At 40.3% G+C, this 20866-nt stretch overlaps 1 protein-coding gene across 3 annotated transcripts; it reads left to right on the plus strand.

Annotated features, from left to right (window-relative positions):
- Positions 1 to 872: 872 nt before the first annotated feature.
- On the plus strand, positions 873 to 20434 carry LATS1 (large tumor suppressor kinase 1). 3 transcript variants are annotated; one of them, XM_082215219.1, is made up of 8 exons: positions 926 to 1493; positions 5716 to 6193; positions 8829 to 8979; positions 10499 to 11994; positions 15255 to 15837; positions 16491 to 16673; positions 17481 to 17587; positions 17716 to 20434. In XM_082215219.1, exons 2-8 carry the CDS (start codon positions 5843 to 5845, stop codon positions 18220 to 18222), a joined length of 3378 nt encoding a protein of 1125 aa, XP_082071345.1. In that variant the 5' UTR covers positions 926 to 1493; positions 5716 to 5842; the 3' UTR covers positions 18223 to 20434. The 3 variants fall into 3 exon arrangements, with proteins under 3 accessions (XP_082071347.1, XP_082071345.1, XP_082071346.1); XM_082215220.1 differs by having other exon boundaries at positions 926 to 1137; XM_082215221.1 differs by lacking the exons at positions 16491 to 16673; positions 17481 to 17587; positions 17716 to 20434 and adding an exon at positions 14287 to 14344 and having other exon boundaries at positions 873 to 1493; positions 15255 to 15339.
- Positions 20435 to 20866: the final 432 nt, after the last annotated feature.

Genomic DNA, 20866 nt, shown 5'->3' on the forward strand with positions numbered 1-20866 from the left:
CTCCAGGTGTATAGGACCAAGAGCTGTTTGGGGTAGGTGGGTAGGAAGGCACTGATGCACTCCAAAGAAGGCTGTCCTGTTACAGAAACCACGTGAAGGCCATAGTTTTACCTCCACAATAAGTCTTCAGTTAGGGTTAGGTTAAACAGCCCTATGCCACTTGTGAGTTGTGGCCTGATCCAAGGTGGGCCACAACAGGAGCACTACCACCATGCAAATGCACGGTAAAAGATTAAGGAATGTGTCCCCTACTTTGGGTGAAGAGTGGGTCCTGGGTCTGAGAACTGTTTCCCTGAAGAATGGGGGGTAGGCTAAGCCGAAGGAATCAGAATGCCTTGGCCTGGTTCTGTCCTCTACTTAGTCCCACCCAATGGGCCCAATCCGCACCCCCCGACAGCCAGAGCAGGCGAGCGAGAAGCGACCCATGAGTAGAGACTGCAGCTGTTCCTTGCAGCCACCTACTGCTCGCCGGCAACCGAGCAACGAAACTAGTTGCAAGGAACAGCTGCCGCAGCCATCTCTCGCTCGCTCATATCATTGCCCAGGCCCTACTGTTTGGCCCGCTTGCTCGCCCGCCTGAGCAGCCGCTTGCGCTGCGTGCTCCTCCCGGGCAGAAGCAAGCGGAGGCGGCTGCGGCTGCTGCTGCTCGTTGGCACTGCCAGCTCCTCTGCCTCCCTTCGGTGAGAGGGAGCCGTCTCCCCGCAGCAGCTCACAGGCGCTGCGAGACAGGCACGCGCCTGCTTTCTTCCCCACTGCTCGCCTGGCCCGGCTTCCCTCGCCAGTTGCATCACCCGCACCCCCCCCCCAGAAGGCGGAGGCTTCTGACTCCTCGCATTCCAAAGCGGGGGGAGAGGAGGAGGAGGCCAGAAGCCGGCGAAACACGCAAAGGAAGACGGGAAAAGGTTTTACATCCGGGAACCTTGGGCGACAGGCCCTCCGACAAAATGGCGGCCCGGAACTGAACCCCGGAAAAAGGGGGGGTGGGAGATATTGCAGGGGGGAGGGGACGAGCAACTGCTGCCATCAGCACCGGGGACCGAAGCTTTGCTGGCCGCTGCAGAGACGCGCCGCTCCCGCCCCTCTGGGAATCGCTCGCCTTGAGGCGCTGCCGTCTCCTCCTCCTCCTCCCTCAGGCAGGTGGGTAGGAAGGCTTGGCTGCAGTTCCGCCTCAGGGAAGGAAACTCGGTGGCTAGTTAATGGGGAAGGCCCTGCGCACCGCACGCCTTGGCCTGGGGTGTTATAACGGGTCCTTCGCTGCCACGGCAAGAACGTCGCTGCCTCCCTTGCGTGGTGAGCGTCTCACCTCCTTCCTCCCCCCGCATTCCTCCGTCTCCGCGCAGCTTCTCTCAGGCAGGTTTCTGGCCTTTTTGGTGTCGTGGGCGTTCCTTATTAGACCATCCGTCCCATTCAACCTTAGACACCCGCTTGCAGCCACCTTATTTATTTCCTGCTCTCCATCCGTTCCCCACTTTTTCATGCCGTGCTGACGAGAAGTAAGTAGCTTTACGAAGTAGCTGTTCTCTTTTATTTCTCTATTTGGAATTTCGCTTTCCTGTCAGATCTCTCTATCTTGCTGACTGGTTTTTAAAAAATGATAGTTAAAGAAAGGTAGTAGCTAACATTCTCCCAGGGCAGATCAGAATTGTTTAGAAACCTGCCTACTATTTCTCCAACCAGCCAGATCTGTATTATAATTTTTTTAATGCTTCATCTTACTGCTTGGAATAATGATTAGATGAAAAAGAATGTCTGTTCAAAGTATAACACCAATGTGAATCTGAGATTAATCTGCAAGATCAAATCACTTAACAGAGAACATTATCTAACTGATATGATGCTGATAGGCTTTTCTTTTTCTGGTTTACAGTACTGTATAGTACTTTGCATAGGTGCACTTTTGAGTTGAACTGATCTATAGTCATAAATAGCCTAATTGTGAAGAAAAACCTGCAGTTGAAGTTTTTTTCTCTTTAAACCACAGCTCCACTTCCAAGTATTTTGGTATTGATTGTCATTATTAAATATTAGGTGCTTAACATTCTGCTGTATGCTATACAAATAATAAAATAGACAAACTTTTGCCTAGATGGCATACTATATTATCTTGTGCCCAGGGTGGAGAGAGGGAATATTGTAAACAAAAAACACAGAACCTCAGATATATAAATTTTACTTAAGGGGGGAGGAATGAAAAGATTACTGTGCTTTATTTTCTTTTGTTTTAAAAGTGTGCCTCAATGTGGTGTTTTTGAGACATAATGATTGTAGGTATTAACAGTTATAAAAGTTAGCTGTGTCTTTTGCCCTCATAGTTTATAGCGTGGGTAGGCAAACTAAGGCCCCGGGGGCCGGATGTGGCCCAATCGCCTTCTAAATCCGGCCCCCGGATGGTCCGGTAATCAGCATGTTTTTACGTGAGTAGAATGTGCCCTTTTATTTAAAATGCATCTCTGGGTTATTTGTGAGGCATAAGAATTTGTTCATATTCCAACACCCCCAAATACAGTCCGCCCCCCCACAAGGTCTGAGGGACAGTGGACTGGCCCCCTGCTGAAAAGGTTTGCTGACCCCTGGTTTATAGTATTGCATTGGCATTTAAGAGCTATTGGACTTTTGCTCCATTGTTATCGGTCTCCTAACAGCTTGATCTTACACATGTTTATTCAAGTTTAATTTATTTAAATTGGGCTTACTCCCAAGTATGTTTGTGATCTAAGGTAGTGGTTCCCAAACTTGTTATCTCCTGGACCACCTGAAAATTGCTGAGTGTCTTGGCAGACCACTTAATGATTTTCTATTTGTTTAGCAATTGTACTGTGTTGTCCTAGATACTGAAGTATTTATTTAAAATTATATGGAATTCAAATTTTAATACAATAACTTGGCGCTCAGGACTCTTAAGTGGAATCAGCAAATACTGCATCTCCATTCTACCTGCAAGAATGTCCAGTTTGCAGAGCAGCAGCTTCCTTTAATCAACACATTTCCAGTAGAGAAGCCTTTTTCATTTGTAACATGGCAGGTCTGAATCCAGCTCTTTGTGAATTAAAGCATGACTAGTGATGGACGCGGGTGGCGCTGTGGGTTAAACCACAGAGCCTAGGACTTGCCGATCAGAAGGTCGGCGGTTCGAATGCCCGTGATGGGGTGAGCTCCCGTTGCTCAGTCCCTGCTCTTGCCAACCTAGCAGTTCGAAAGCACGTCAAAGTGCAAGTAGATAAATAGGTACCACTCCGGCGGGAAGGTAAACGGCATTTCCGTGCGCTGCTCTGGTTCACCAGAAGCAGCTTAGTCATGCTGGCCACATGCCCTGGAAACTGTCTGCGGACAAACACCAGCTCCCTCAGCCAGTAAAGCGAGATGAGCACCGCTATCCAAGAGAGTTGTCTGCGACTGGACCTAATGGTCAGGGGTCCCTTTACCTTTACCTTTAGTGATATTTAGCAGGAAGAGAAAAATAGTTTTAAACTTTAATATATTGAAAGAAAACAGAAGGGACACAAGCCAATTCCTATCATCTTTTAAAAAATAAGTTAATACAACATGTAATATTTTAGTTCACATATAGTGTTGAGCATTTCTAGTTGATTCCTATTCAAAGAGGTATTTTCATATTGGCCATCCTAGTAGGATTTATTTCTTTCTTTATTACAGGTGTGGATCCCACATTCTTTCACTACTGCTTTTGAAAGTACTATGCTTCAAAAGCAAATTGCAGTGTAGCTGATACTTTTTTGGGTTTTTTAAGCCCACACCTCATTTGAAATGTGGAACTAAATGTGCCATTGGTAAAGTGTGGATAAAAACTTTAGAAGCTGTTCTTTTTTTCCATTGAGGACTGTTCAGGCTCATTAAAATCAAAGTTGGATTGTCCACTGACTTAAATGGGAAGAAGTAGATCATTTTGTTGAAAATGCAGACTTTAAGTAGGTAGTCCTTTTTAAAAGGTGAGTGGATAGTCCTGCAGGTCTTTGCCTATCTTTGCAGTATTTTAACTGGATTGATGGCCTATGTTCTTAGCACTACCTTGAACATCCTTCATTGAAAGCAAATATATAGGACAACATCTAGTGATGTCCACCTGATTGTGCAGCAGATTTCTGTGTATGCAATGGGACTCCCCTTCCTTTGCTCCCTTAGCTCCCCTACATGCCCTCCAAATCTCCAAAGGGCCCTTTAACCCCAGAGGTGACTAGAGGGAAAGAGGACAGGGCAGCTATTGGGAGGTGGGGCCAGGTACATCGAGATGGAGCTAAAGATAGGGGAAGTACTGTACTACAGTTTTGTGAGACACACTTATTTTAGGGTAAACCTCATTGAACAAAGTGGGATTTCTGAGTAAGATTGTGTTAGTAATCTTGACTATGTCCTACTTCAGAAATATAATTAGTCATTACATAGTGACACTACATCATTCCTATAGAGAAACCAGCAAAATGTTACCTTCAGGAACAGTTATTTTGCCACATGCAGCTCGATCCAATGCATGATTACTTATTGAATGGAATATGACTGGCTCCCAAAGTAGTGTATATTGGATTGCATTCCTGTGCCTTTGACAGTAGCTTAACATGCTGAAAGTAAACAGGTGAAGCTCTTCATAACATGTCTATATCAATTGTGGGGAAAGCAGTTTCCAGCCAGTGTACTTAGAAGTGGCCTTATTCCTAAGTGCATTGGAGTACAGTCTTCATAGAAACGCTGCTTTTCATATCAGGCTACTGCTAAACTCACGGAAGCAGGAAAATAAAGTTGGTAATCCTGCTGCTAGTCTAGAAAGATGCCTTGGGGGACAAGTAGAATTGCCACCTTTTCCTCACTGGATTCTTGTGCCTTCAAACAGCTGCAAGGAGAAGCAAATTTTCAGCAGCTGTAACTTACCTAGGAATGGAAAATCCAGTTTGGAGCCTGATCTGGGTATCAAAATGAACTTTCATTAAATTTGCAATAGGAATAAAAGTTTCAAGTATCCATTTCACTGAGGATTGGTGAGGCTCAGAGACCAATAACATACTTGTCCATTTCAGAGAGTGTGCAGTTGCAAAAGCCTATTGTAGAGCAGAGAAAATGGTAGTTATGTTGTGTTTTATAAATCCAGATGTGCACCAGATGACTTAGCTTCACTTAAAAATTTCAGAGGGGAAAAATGGACTACTGCTACTGAAAGTAAACCTCCAACAAAGCTTTTCCAAAAGTGCATTTCAAGGACACCCCTCCCCCATTTTAAAAGCAGTTTAAAATATTTCTTTCTCCACAAACTAGACATAAGTTTAATTTACCCCAACAGAAATGACTTCTTGCAAAAAGAGGTCTGAATTTTTGCATAATAGTCTTGGACTTGGTTAGTTTGTTTTGAGAGTCTGCAGTCAATGCCATCAGTATCCCCAGTTTTTGACAGCACACAGAACATTTACGTTGGGTGAGTTATACACGGATATCTCTGAAGTTGTGTCTTTATAGAGTCTCTCCATGCCTGCTTCCCTCAATTCAAGCTAGGTTATAAAGAATAAAGCATTTTGCTAAAGCTGTCAGATCAAATCATTTGGAAACAAACATGTAAATAAAACTCTGGCTGCAATCCTATGCACACTTAATTGAGAGTAAAACCAAATGATCCCAGCAGGAGTTATTTTTTACTAAGCATGCATAGGATTTTGCTGTTGGCAGGAAAACAACAATTGGAAAATGTTATAACAATGACATTTATTTATTTAGGGTGGCTGACCTAGGTTTGAATGAATGGTTATCCTCCTGGAATCAAGGTCAACCGTGAATTTTGAAGTTGCCATCCAAATTGTTGAGTATATTGAAGGTGAATCTTCGTTAAGGGTTATACAGTTTCATGAAGAGAAGCGAGAAGCCAGAAGGTTATAGACAAATGAGGCCTAAAACTTTTCCTGCCAGTAATTACACTGGTAGCAGCCGGCAAATGTTGCAAGAAATACGAGAAAGCCTTAGAAATTTGCCTAAGCCCTCTGAAGCTGCAAAAGTTGAGCAAAATGTGGGTAAAATATCAACTGATGATCCCAGACAGGGTCGAAATCCTCCTAAATTTGTGACCTACCATAAAGCATTACAAGAAATTCGAAATTCTCTGCTTCCCTTTGCAAATGAAACAAGTTCTTCAACAAGAGGAACATCAGAAGTTAATCGGCAGATGTTGCAAGATCTACAAGCTGCTGGATTTGATGAGGTAAAATAACAAATTTAAGTGGTTACTTATATTAATGATAGTGCAAAAGCCATATGAAATCATTGTGAATGTTTTGCTTGTAATTTGTTATTGGGGTCTCAGAAAACAGTGTTGCGGGTAATATTTTGCTGCTTCCTATGCACATTCCTAGTATAAGCTTAATGTTCCTGTCTAGAATTCAGTCCAAAATGCAGAGTGTATAACTTTGGCTTTCTAGTGATTATAATTAGTTCTATTGGTTTTCAAAAGGATTTGTTTTTCTTTATTGATTGTGGTTCAGGTCTTTTCCACAAGCATTTCAGATTGCTAGCAACCTCTTATTTGATTAAAGTTAATACCATAAGTAATGTTAATGAGATGATTATTTTATACACTGTTGCTCTTTTTGTGTTTTCTGTTTCTTGTATCTTATTATTTTTGGGATTTCATTAGTGCATAAAATTCAAGTGCTTTAGATGGTGCAACAAATCAGCCCAAGTACCCAACTCTTTCAGTGTAACTTGTATACTTTTAAGATGCATCATGTTTTTGAGGCTGCATTCCTAACAGGCTTACCAGAGCAAGTCCCTTTGCCATATTTCTCTCTTCTCTGGAGTCTGTCAGTCATCTGCTTTTGATCATTTTCTCTTTCCTCACAATCTTGTTAGTTATTTTGTTTTATGCTGAACCTGCAGCTTCACTTCTATATTTGTTTCCATTTCTGATAACTCTGCTTGAGTTTTTGCTATTTCTGGCGAGATGTGTTTCCATTCGCTTTCTCTTAACGTTTGCCAAACTGGGCTATTGGTGTTTTCTACTTCTCTACGTACACTATATTTATTTTCTTTTACTTTGCATCATTCTTCTCCTTTAAAGTTAAAGTTGTTTTTAATTCCTCTCTTTATTCAAGCTGTTTCAAAAAATTGTTCAAACATAAATATAACTAATATGTATTTTTTTGTTGTCCGTTTCCACTGCCAAGGCACTGGTGTAGTATTAATTATTAATTTATAGCTTTATAGCTTTGCTCTTCTCAGCTTCCTCTGGTCTCTTCCATCCTTTTAACTCTGCTGCTGATTTAGTTCATTTTGGCCACTGTCTTGGTTGTTGTTTGAATTACCTTCATTGAATTCCTTATCAGAGACAGTTTTAAGCTGTCACTTCCTTTTCTTAAACCTCTTCTCTATGGACACCATCTTATCTATCTTGTATTTGTCTTCTCATAGTCTTCACCTCTTGCTTTACTTTCTCTCACACCCAGTGCTTTTTTGTTGCCACTGGTGAAAGGAATATGTAATGAACTAGGGAGTAGGAGTTTCAAGGGAAAGTGGCAAGATATCCCCTTGCAGCTATTTCTGCTGCCTGCAACATACACCACTGAATTGAGAAACGTACTGCATGATGTAAGGGAGAGTTTTCCCTCTGTTTTCTTTCCCACTCCCTTGCAGCTGGGAGGCATCCCTTTGTCTGGGTGGCAGGAATGGATTTGGTGGATGAATATATATCCTCAGTTGGGTTGCTGCTCCTGTTTATTCCAGAAAGTGGAGCTATTGAAATCAGGCACAACTACCCTCTAAAGGAGAGCACCTTCCCTCAGTCTACTGACTTGAGTCAGGAGAGAGCTCAGACCTTTACCTTTATCTTTACCTTTCCCCCTTCTCCCTCTTTTTTGTCTGCCTTGTGTTTTCTTTAAGACCACTCTCTTATGTATTCTAAAGAGAGAGAAAGAAGCAGCTCAGTGTGCTTTTGATCCCACCCTGCCATCAGTATAATCCCCACACTCACTCTTTCCTCCTAATCCCGCATCACACTTTCTCCCACACTGCTAATCCCCAACCTTAAAATACATTGTACCAGGAAGAATAAATGTTAAATTCTAATAGAGCTCAGGGAAAGTTTGCCTCAAGTTTAATAGCTAATTGTACAACACTATGCACTAAGAAGCCTAAGGCTACAATCCTGTACCTGTTTATTGAAAGTAAGCCAAACTGAATTTAATGGAACTTACTTCTGAATAGGATAGTATTGCATTTTCAACTTCACAGTTATCAGTATTGGAGTTAGATAAAATGTCATTTAAAAGTCTTAAGGAGTGACAAAAAAAGAATCACCAAGCTACAGAGACAGATAGAAATGTAGTAAGGCACTTCCGTGCAGAAGAAAAAGGACAGACTGCGAAGGATGCATCAGCCTTTGCAAGAGAGTTGATAATAACTTAAACTGTAAATTCAACCATATACTGTACAGAAGTGGACTTACTGTGTCCATTGGGGCTTACTCCCAGAAAAGGATTGCAGTCTTAGAATTCTTACAATATATAAAATCTATTGAATTTTTATTTAGTCTTTGAGGGTTAAATTACACTCTCTATGGAAAAGTATATAAGAAGCTCTGCCATCTGGAAGGTGTAATTTGGAGGGAGATACCAGCAGGAGACGGTTGATACATCCTTTCCCAACTGCCCACATGATTTGCATAATTAGCAAATACTTTGCATAGTATGCAAATTAGGCCACATTTGGGGAACTGAAATCTAGATCTTATCTAGACATCTTCATGCTGCATTAAAGGTTTGAATGTGTTCCTTCCACCCTTTTTTGTTGTGAGTTATTGGAGGTTTTATTTTAAAACCTTTCTCCTCCCACTCTCCAAATAGGATATGGTTGTACAAGCTCTGAGACAAACCAACAGCCGCAGTATAGAAGCAGCAATTGAATTCATAAGTAAAATGAGCTACCAAGATTCTCGGCGAGAACAAATGGCAGCGGCAGCAGCTAGACCTGTTAACGCTGGCACAAAACCACCAGGTAGGTGTAAAGATAAAAAAGGTAAAGTACCGCTGGATGGTTAAGTCCAGTGAAAGGCGACTATGGTGTGCGGCGCTCATCTCGCTTCAGGCCAAGGGAGCTGGCGTTTGTCCACAGACAGCTTTCTGGGTCATGTGGCCAGAATGACTAAACCACTTCTAATATATGGCCTTGGAAACAAGATGTGAAACTGGCCACTTCCGCCGTGGTTGGAAATCTTATGGCAGAGGACAGAGAAATAAGCTTTGGAAGTTCAACATCCAAACAATGAAGACAAGACTTTTTAAAACGTAGCATTTTCATTTATATATGCTACAAAATTTTATGTTCAGTGTTACACAATGTTACAACAAACTACTGCAGCTCAATTAATTTTGTGTATTCAGTTCATTTTGACATCGGGTTGGACGGAGATGGTGTTATTTAACTTTTGAAGTGGGTATTTAATTAAAGGCCTGTTGAAACGGGGGGGGGGGGGGTGTCTTTTTGCTATTGCTTTCATTCTAACTCAGTACACCAGGAAGCCCCTGCACAAAGAAGGGAAGTAAGTTGAGAATGCTTCCTCATCTCATCTGGCTAGCTCCAGCCCCATTTCTTTCCCACCTTTGGGTTGGCATCTGGAAAACTGGGTATAGCCGGAGAAAGGCAATACATAGAGATCTGGACCAAGTTTTACAGCAATGGGTTACTTAACATATTATATTCAAATGTGCATAACTAAGCCTTTTTTTAAAAAAAAATGAAAAACTGCCTCAGGAAAGGAGCGTAAGAGGGAGGGATGCTTAGTCTATTCTCCACCTGCCATGTCTGTGCTGAAAATCAAATGCCTCCTTCCCCCAGAGACTTTCTTGTGGAGTTCCACAATTTTCTTTGTCCTATCATACTCAGAAATTAACCACAAAAGAGAGAAAAGCCTCTTGAGCATAGGAACAATTTGGTGCAAATAAATATCTGGATAGAAAAAATAGTGTCCTCCTGTTGCTGCTTTCCTTTGGGGGGGGGGAATCTGTTTGGGCTCAGTTACATGCAGTTGTTTGTAATACGTAGTTACACAAAATATCCAGAAGAAACACCTGTGATATTTCGGGTCCTCCCCACCCCAGTCAGGTCTCTTAATTCCTCAAATAAGAAATAAAACAAAGTAGGCAATACCCCCTAAAAAAATGGACAGTGCCTCCCAACAAAACAACCAAGAGAGGGAAAATAAACTTAACTTTTAAAAATAAAAAATGGTTGGGGAAAGCATGCCTGAGGGTATAAACTCTTTAGGATCTTCCAGTCTTTTTCTGTGCATAAATTTGAATTAGTTCATTCCCCTTATTCCTAGAAGTAAGTTCTTTTTAATTAATGTTTTTAAACTCAAATGAATCATTCATATTGTTTATTCAAAGTTATATTTGAAGTTTGCTTCTGTTTCCATGAAACATTACATTTATTAATGCTATGAAATTCCTGTTCTGAAATAACAGTGCACTGTGTAATAAAAAGCATACTGTTGTTTTGTTTTTAAAACAAATAGGGGGAGTGCAGCAGTCAGTCAACCGCAGGCAGAGCTGGAAAGGTTCTAAAGAATCCTTGGTGCCTCAGAGACATGGTCCTGCATTGGTAGATGGCCTGGCATTTCATTCCGAGAATACCATTTCTCAGCCTGATGGAGGAAGACCCTTGTCTGGCTCTGGAATAACAGGATTTGCTCAGGCTCATCCTGGTAATGGACAAAGAGCAAATCCGCCACCTCCACCTCAAGTAAGGAGTGTAACCCCTCCTCCTCCACCTCCCAGGGGAACAACTCCACCTCCCAGAGGAACAACTCCACCTCCTCCTTCCTGGGAAACAAATTCTCAGACAAAACGGTATTCTGGTAGCATGGAATATATGATCTCTCGCATTTCTCCAGTGCCACCAGGGGCATGGCAAGATGGCTATCCTCCGCAACCTATAAATCCATCATCGATGAATCCTTCCACACAGGGACAAAGAGGTATTAGCTCTGTTCCTGTTGGCAGGCAACCAATAATCATGCAAAGTTCAGTTAACAATAAATTTAGTTTTTCATCTGGAAGGGCTGGAATACAAAATGGCAATTGTCAGACTGATTATATTGTTCATCAAAATATTGTGCCTGGTAACTCAGCAAATCGTCAACCACCACCGCCTTACCCCATGTCTCCGGCAAGCCAGCAAAGCCCCACACCTTTGCAAATGCAAGCAGGAGGCTCTGCAGCCCCATCATATCCTAATGGGAACATTCCTCAGTCTATGATGGTTCCAAACAGAAACAGCCACAATATGGAGCTGTACAATATAAATGTTCCTGGAATCCCAACATCCTGGCCCCAATCGTCCTCTGGACATGAAATTCCAACTTGGCAACCTAATATTCCAGTAAGGTCAAATTCCTTCAATAACCCTCTTGGAAGCAGACAAAGTCATGCTACCAATTCACAGACTTCTGCGACCACAGTAACTGCTGTTACTCCAGCTCCTATACAGCAGCCAGTAAAAAGTATGCGTGTACTGAAACCAGAGCTGCAAACTGCCTTAGCTCCTACTCACCCTTCTTGGATGTCACAACCAATGCAGGCTGTCCAACCCATCTCCTTTTCTGAGGGACCATGTACAAATATGGCAGTCCTGTCACCTGCGCCAGAGGCTCCAACATATCAAGGTCCACCACCACCTTATCCGAAGCATTTATTACACCCAAATCCACCTGTCACTCCTTACGATTCTGTTGCAAAGCCTGGCAAAGAGGATCAGCCCAGTTTCCCTAAAGAAGAAGAAAGTGAAAAGAATGAGAACAGCGAGGGAATGGATAGAGAAAAGAAGCAAATAACAACTTCACCAGTCCCTGTTAGGAAAAACAAGAGAGATGAAGAAAGAAGGGAGTCCCGCATTCAGAGCTATTCTCCTCAGGCTTTTAAGTTCTTTATGGAGCAGCATGTCGAAAACATACTGAAATCTCACCAGCAGCGACTCCATCGTAAGAAACAACTGGAAAATGAAATGATGCGGGTAAAGCCTTCTAATTATTTAATTCCTATTTCTGTGTTGCTTCTGTGTGGAATGTTTTTCAAGCCTTATATCATTGTGTCAAATCTCTGAGGTGCACTAGGCTGACCTTCAGTGATTTACTCATGGCCAAACACTCTGAATCTGAGATCTTTTATACCCAAATGCCAGGAGCAGCTGGTGTAATGGGTTAGAACTGTGGAGCCATCTTCCTGGCAGCCCCATTGCTGCAGCATACCAGGGCAGTGTTTAGGTGGAGCATCAGCGAGGTTGGGGCTCCATGAATGCACCAATGGGAGTACCAGATCGACTTTTTGACACTCCACTCCAATGATGGCCAGGTAAGCTGCAGCAGTGTTGGTGTCTGAAGGACATGTCTATGGCTCTAGTGTACCACATCGGCCGTTACTGTTAGATGCAATACTATCATTTGCCACAGCCCCCCAAAATTCATACTTAGATAATTTGTTGAATCTGAGTTGTTTCCCTTATATCATGCAACAGTATGAAGGTAGATGTGTTGGGTATTTGTGTCTAGGAAGAAAAGTTATAAAAAATTGTTTCTGAAGTAATGTTGCATGAGCAAAATATACTTAAGCTCCTGCAAGGAGCTGTTTCAGGTTTTTTGGTCATTTCTATAGCAGGCATTTGTGACATATGCTACTAACTTACCTCTTCCATGTGCACAGTTGATGATAGTCTAGCTCTGTAGGAATGTAGCATTTGTTATAGTTCTACATTTACTCTCTTTTTAAAACTATAAATAAATAATTAAATATTATACCTAGCAGATAAATGGCTTTGATCCTGAGTTGCTGTTTGACTACCAGAAATGACTCTGAGCCTAAGATCTAAGCCTGTATCTGTACAATCTCAAATTCAGTTCCATAATATATTTGCAGAATTTATACTTTCACCTTCAATTAAAGTCCCAGGGCAGCATTTCCAGGATACTGTTTTGTCCTATGGATTCTTGTTGTTCACTCTGTGATGTAGTAGTGGTAGAATTCAGCCTCAGACCACAGGTGTTGTTACATATCTCTTAAACTTAAAGATCCTAATGCAGGCTTCCTCAACCTCGGCCCTCCAGATATTTTTTGGCCTACAACTCCCATGATCCCTAGCTAGCAGGACCAGTTGTCCAGGATGATGGGAATTGTAGTCTCAAAACATCTGGAGGGCTGAGGTTGAGGAAGCCTGTCCTAATGGAAGGAATCTCATTTGCAGGGGGGAAACCCTGAAAAACCAAAAGCTCCTCTAACAATCAGCAATAATGCTGCTCTAATCAGGGTATCAGGCTGGAATCACAGGAGAGCTTGAAGCTCTCTAGCCATTGTCTATACCTTTGTAGGAAAGGCCTACCTTCCTTTTTGAAAACAGGGTTCTTGGTCAAAAAAAGAACCTATCTCCTTATGTCTGCTGAAGCCAAGTTGGTGCATTCAAGAAACTATAAAAGGAATGCATGCAATCAGGAAGCACTGGAAAATGGGTAGAAACAAGTGATCTAAAAATGCAGTATGCAGACTTTCAACTTTATTGCTCAGAAGAGAAACAAATTGTTGATGCCATGAGAGTTGGGAATGGGGAAGTCGGAAACTTATCTATATGTGGCCAGCCAAGGATATACACAAGTGTAGTCAGAAGCAGCTTCCCTAGGAATGTGCCAAAGAGATTAAGTATTATTTTCCCCAAACTCTAGCAACACTGATTCTGCTAGGACCATTACTTCTAAATCTGAGCTTTGCAGCTATTTTTTGTGGCAGACATGAGCCTAGAAGTAAGTGACTCAGTAGACTGAGAGATTTAATAAATCCTGTGATGAATACAGGCTAACAAGATATAAGGGTTTTCCTTAATCTTGATAATTTTATGTTAAGCTATTGGATGGAATGTAAAAGGCCTCTTTGAAAGAAAACAACAACTGTATACCCTCCAAAATTATGTGATGTAGGAAGGAACTGTTTTAATCAGTTGTGAGTTCTTTTGATTTGTTACAGACAGATATATTTTGACAAAGCAGTGGAATTGCCTTTATTACCCGTGTTAAAAATAAGCATTGGAATTTCAGCTGCATGTTATTAATTTCTAGTTTACACTTTCCCTGGAATCAAGGGTGAACCACCTTTCTCTGCTTCTGTGACATTCTTTAGAAGTGCAGTTTTGTTTTCAAAAAATATCCCTGTTAAATTGTATCTTTATGTAATAGTAAGCTAACTGATGTGTAAATCAAATTCCAGTTCTTGCTTTTTCTACATGTTCATTCTTAGTCTCTTTCCTTTTCACTTTCACTAACAGCTGATTTAACTATTAAGGTGTTGGAAGCTTTCCTGACATCTCTACCCTTCGTTACTGGGTAGGCAAGTAATATTTTGGAGAAAAGTGTTGCATTTACAGAATAGCATGGACTCTTTCTTAGGGACCCTGCATGCTTATTTGCATTTGAATTAAGCATGTATTCTTTCACTGTACTTAAATGTATTTATATCAGATTACTAATCTTCCTTCCTTTTCCTGTTTTATAAAATTATTTATGGTCTGCAGTAGCACAGGGATAATGATACAATTATACTTTTGTATTTTACTTAATTCTGTATACTTAAAAGTGGCTGGTTTATTTAGTACTTTCATTACTTATTTTGCCAGACACTTATTTGTATAACTTTCCACCCTCCTTTTCTTCTAAAGATTGTGTTCAACACAATTATAAATTGAGTCCTTTAACAGTGAAGGGTAGAAAGTCACATGGGAAGAAATAGTGCAGTTTCTTTAGTAAGATTTGAATCCTGACGGGAGAATACTACTTTGCTTGTCATGTAAACAGAAGAAATGTGAATGAGATCTAGCTTTAGCTGACTATTAAGAACATTTCTATGAAGGAAAGTAGTCAAAGCCATCCTGTCCCCCAAACTCTTAGCAGTAACAGAATGTTGTGTTCAGCTTGCCTATTTTCATCAGTCAAGACCCTCATCAAACCAATTGTCCTTAAATCCTGAGCCTCATTGTGCATGGCTCTTAGTGTATGGCTTTGTTATAATCACGCCTTTTAACCATTCCTGAAAACTACATTTTGTGTCATATTTGTTCTGAAGTGTTTTCATTGACTCCTAACATATTGCAATACAGAAATTAAAACAATAAAAATGGAGGCATTATTTCCTATTTAAGGACTGGTGCTTTGCTTGTCCTAAACCTGAGTTTGTAGACATTTTCCATGAGCAATTATTCGTTTTTTTTACTTGTCAAATTTCATATTTGTTGCATAGGTTGGGTTATCCCAAGAAGCCCAGGATCAAATGAGGAAAATGTTATGCCAAAAGGAATCTAACTACATCCGTCTGAAACGGGCAAAAATGGATAAATCAATGTTTGTTAAGATTAAGACCCTTGGAATTGGGGCATTTGGAGAGGTGTGCTTAGCAAGAAAGGTGGATACAAATGCCTTATATGCAACAAAAACTCTACGTAAAAAGGATGTGTTACTTCGGAATCAGGTTGCTCATGTTAAAGCTGAACGGGATATCCTTGCAGAAGCTGATAATGAATGGGTAGTTCGTTTGTACTATTCATTCCAAGATAAAGACAATTTATACTTCGTTATGGACTATATTCCAGGAGGAGATATGATGAGTCTGTTAATTCGAATGGGGGTCTTCCCAGAAAATATGGCCCGGTTCTACATAGCAGAACTGATCTGCGCAGTTGAAAGTGTCCATAAGATGGGATTCATTCATAGGGACATAAAACCAGATAATATTCTGATTGATCGTGATGGCCACATCAAATTGACTGACTTTGGGCTTTGTACTGGCTTTCGGTGGACACATGATTCCAAATACTACCAGAGTGGTAAGAGAAATGTTTGCAATAATAGCATTTTGTTACTGCATATTAGCATATATAGTAGCAGCGTTTATCTGTATTTACTAGCAGGTTTTCCACATTGCTGCCTGATTGAGCACCATAACATTTTGTGAAGTCATTATCAAAGCAGAGGTAGTCTCAATCACCCATTATATAATATTAGATGTCTTTTGTAATCTTGTCCCACTTCAAAAAATATTAATGACTATTGTGAAATGACATCATTTAAAATACAGTGGTGTCCCGCAAGACAGAAAACCCGCTAGACGAAAGGGTTTTCCATTTTTGAGCTGCTTCGCAAGACGATTTTCCCTTTGGGCTTGCTTTGCAAGACAAAAACGTCTTGCAAGTGTTCCGATTTTTTCCCGCTCCACCCCCCTTTTTCTAAGCCGCTAAGCCGCTAATAGCCTTTTAGCCGCTAATCCACTAAGCCTTTAATAGCCGCTAATAGCGCTAATCCGCTAATAGGGTTGCTTCGCAAGACAAAAAAACCGCTAGACAAAGAGACTCGCGGAACGGATTAATTTCGTCTTGCGAGGCACCACTGTACATATACAGCAAAGATGAGCAAGATTTTGCTTCCCAGTCACCCCCTTCACAATTGCTTCTTTTGGTTTGCAAAATGTTTTCTATTGCAGGTGACCACCCACGTCAGGACAGCATGGATTTCAGTAATGAATGGGGAGATCCAGCAAGCTGTAGATGTGGAGACAGGTTGAAGCCACTCGAACGTAGAGCAGCACGTCAGCACCAGCGCTGTCTGGCACACTCATTAGTTGGGACACCAAATTATATTGCACCAGAAGTATTGCTGCGGACAGGTAAATGTTTCCTGTTGTTCCTTGACAAAGTAATTTGGTGCTAGTTTCTGAAAATGATTACCCAAAAACGCAAACTGGTATAATAAGGAAGCACCGCTATAATACAGGACTGTATACAGTGATACAAATGACAATTTATGCTGCTATATTTTGTAACACAACATAGTGTATCAATGTGAAGAACTCTTCATCATAATAGGGGAAGATCAGTTATCCAACATTGTATAGATTCCTCTGCTTGTGGTAAAGTACACCTAGATAGAAAAAGCACCTATTTTTAAGGTAGCTTCTCATTTCAGCTACAAACGCAAACATGAACAATGAAGGTTTTCCCCTGTTTGGTAAGCCTACCATTTTTTCAAAATGTTTTTATCATACAGGTAACATTGTAATACGACTGTACTGTGACACTTTATGATCTTAAATTTTGTATTATTGTGCTACGTGTAATAGAGCTCCTGACTTTTAACAGTCCAGCTGCATAATAATTAGATTAGACTTCTGTTTGTATGCTGCCTTTCCACAAAACAAATTATATTCAATAACATTTCAGCAATAATTTATATAAGCATTGAATATAGCAACATTTCTGAAAATGAATCAAGCCAAACTGCATACACATTAAAGTGCCACATGCAAAAGCATCACTAACCATCAGCCCATTTTTAAGACCTGAAAATAAAGTTACATGCAGTAGAAAATTGAAAAACATGATGGGAAAAAAAGAAATGGAAAAAATAGCTGGTGTATTCTCAAATCTAGAATTTTTATTGAAATATTGAATTACTGAGTTTTCTTTTGTTTCAGGATATACACAGCTGTGTGACTGGTGGAGTGTTGGGGTGATTCTCTTTGAAATGCTTGTTGGACAACCTCCCTTCCTGGCACAAACACCATTGGAAACACAGATGAAGGTATCTGAGGAAAATCTACTTTCGAATTTGTTTCAGAAGTGTTTCTTCACTTGTTGGTGAGGTTAGGTGTTTTATTACTGAAACAGTCTTCTAATTTTGTTGCACTTGTTTGTGTTTTTAATCTAAAGGTTATCAATTGGAAAACATCACTGCACATTCCACTGCAAGCAAAACTAACGCCAGAGGCATCTGACCTTATTATTAAGCTCTGCCGTGGGCCAGAAGACCGCTTAGGCAAGAATGGTGCAGATGAAATAAAAGCACATCCGTTTTTTAAATCTATTGATTTTTCAAGTGATCTGCGGCAGCAACCTGCTTCCTACATCCCTAAAATTACGCATCCCACAGACACATCAAATTTTGATCCAATTGACCCAGATAAGTTATGGAGTGAGGACAAGGAAGGGAATGTAAATGACACACTTAATGGGTGGTATAAAAATGGCAAACATCCTGAACATGCTTTTTATGAATTTACATTTCGAAGGTTTTTTGATGACAATGGTTACCCTTACAGCTATCCCAAGCCTATTGAATATGAATACAGTAATTGCCATAGATTGGAGTCAGAATCAGATGAAGATGAGGAGAGGACCAGAAGAGAGGCCCAAAATCATGATCTAGTTTATATTTAGTGGAGGACTTAAACCATTCTTTGGGATTTCCAAGATGTATGCTACAAGAGAACCTGAAAAACAATTGGAAAGCTGGTTTTCTGCGCACTTGGGGTGGAGAAAAAGGATGCATGATCATTGTTGATCTAGTGGTTTTTCCTGTCTTTCTTTTCTCCCTATCAATACAGAAGTCCTTTTTCAAGCATTCATTTTTTCCCAGCATTGTTAAAGAGGAATATAGAAAACAGTAATGTTAGGAAAAATAAATTGTAAAATAAATAGTTACACCTTTGTAAAGTATTCAAATTAGGAAACTGTAATTTCTTTAGGAAATTAGAGACTTGTCTATTTGTATATAGACCACATACATTTATTTTCCTCCCATAATTTTTCATTTTTTAAAATTGCCTTAGCTTGACCAAATATCATTAATACCATGTACTTACTAAACTGATAGTTGTTTTTCCTTACTATTTATCAAATTCTCACTCTAGATGAGACTGCAGAGAGTAAACTAGTAGGGATTTTCTGGCACTCTGTGGGGGTTGTGGGTTTGGAACAAAGAAGCATAGGATTATAATCCAAAACCCATTTAGAAGTAAACTGTTGAGAATGTAGTGGGACTGACTTCTGAGTAAACATGCATAGGAATGTTTGTGTTTCTTCTGACAATAAATGATGATGTCCACATATTAGTAATTATTTTAATTTTGCTTGATTGTTTTGTGAAGCATTACTGGCTTTGTGGTGCCATAACATAAAATTGAGGCGGGGGAGCGTGTGTGTAGAGTGATACTGGCCTATCACAAAATGTCTTTGCTGGTTGATCTCATCCTGCATTGGAAAAGACTGAAAACACTTGAGTTCCTGTGATACATACTTACTATGAATTCTTATCCTATCCCTGTAAGAAACGCCATAACCAGGTTCCCTGCAGTTCCATTATTACTGTCCTTGTGCTGTATCATTTCAAACCAAAGGGCTTGTTTTGAAACAGGTGGTTCAGTACCTTACTCCCAGATTCATTAACTAATTTGAATTGAACTAGTAATCCTGCTTACTGGGGATTAGGTATAATTTTATCTCTCCAGTAGACTGCTTCTGGGATACCTTTGAAGTTGCAGCGTCTTGTTTCATCATTCCAAGAATAACAGGCTAAATCCTGATTTCCATGGTACATGTTGGCTTGAAGATATTTCTTGTTTCCTGTATAGAGGGCACATGCTGCTGTTGCAGGTAACTGTTGTACCCACAAAATCTGTTTGTACCTCAGTGATTGTAGAAGGTAAATAGTTCTTCATCCCAGAGCCAGCTACTTTAAACTAAAGGAAAAACGGCAGATCATACAATTTTGCTTGCTTGATTTTTTTTAGAAAGCAGTTCCCCCCTGCACAGATTATTCTAAACGTCCTGCTCTCTAACACAGAGATGCACAAATAGTTACCCTCTCAAACCCATATGCTAGCCTTTTCACCCTTGAAGAATTAGCAGATTCAACATCCTGTAGTAGTCATACAACTACTTAAGAATATGTATATATCACTCTGGTTGTGAAAAATAATGTGATGTGCTCTGAAGAATCTCCTTCCCTGATTAGTGCTTATTCTTTTGCAATGAGTTAATTTATTATTTATTATGATTCCTTGCTTTTCCTCTGATAATGACATAAATGGCTCATAAGAATTTTTTAGATAATCTTGTGCCTGTATAGTTTAACATGGTCAGGGCTGCTTATTTTCAGCATTAGAACCACATCTTGTGCCCTTTAGACCATTCTCTGGCCTGCTTACCTCTTGAGCAATAGGCATGTTTAATATTTTTCTATTAAAAACAGTAATATTCATTGAGTATAGGCTACTGCAAAATGCATATAGATATCTGTCTTCAAGAAAACCAATTGCTCCAGCACCTTTATCATTTAACATTCTGATTTACAATTTACCTTGTGTGGGTCCTACATATGATGGGTATAAAAAAAACAATTCATGCACCCTCCCTTAGCTGGTATAAAGCTTTTAGTCTTAACTAGAGAATCTTGTGAAAGTTCTGTGGGTGGCCAGATAGTCTTGTCTTGCTCCCCTACACTACAAAACATAAATTCTGTGTTTGGAGCTGAAGTGTGAATCAGACCTTGGAATGTCTAACTTTAGCATTATATAGGATGCAGTGTACAGTTATTCTAACTTTTGAGATGTGTTTTTTGTAAAAATAAAAAGTCCTATTTTAAAGAGGATTTTGAAGGTTGTCCCTTGTTTATTATTGATAGGAGTTCCAGTTAAACTGGCAAGTTGTTGTTTTTTGTCCTGCAATAAAATATAATATATTCCTGGCTAAAGCCAGATAAATTTAAACTGCTATCTACAGCTAAGTACACATGTGAACTTGCTTTCTCAGTCTCAAAACAGAATGTTCATCATCTAAACTCATAGAGAAAACAGAGAGATCTTATGTATCCCGAGTTCTCAAGTCCAGAAGCTGGCCTGTTTTGGAAGAGGTTACCCTGTCCTAGGAGCAGCAGGTCCATAGCTTAGGGCTTCTGGATTCAACTGAAGTTTCAGGTAGCCTTAGTGGCTATGAATGCCTTTTTCCAGCTATGCACCATTTTGAAAATAAATGATTTGGTCACTGTATTCCAGACCCTGGAAACTTCCCAATTTGATCATTG

The sequence above is a fragment of the Podarcis vaucheri genome (assembly GCF_965113315.1).
Source record: "Podarcis vaucheri genome assembly, chromosome: 3".
Classification (NCBI taxonomy): Eukaryota; Metazoa; Chordata; class Lepidosauria; order Squamata; family Lacertidae; genus Podarcis; species Podarcis vaucheri.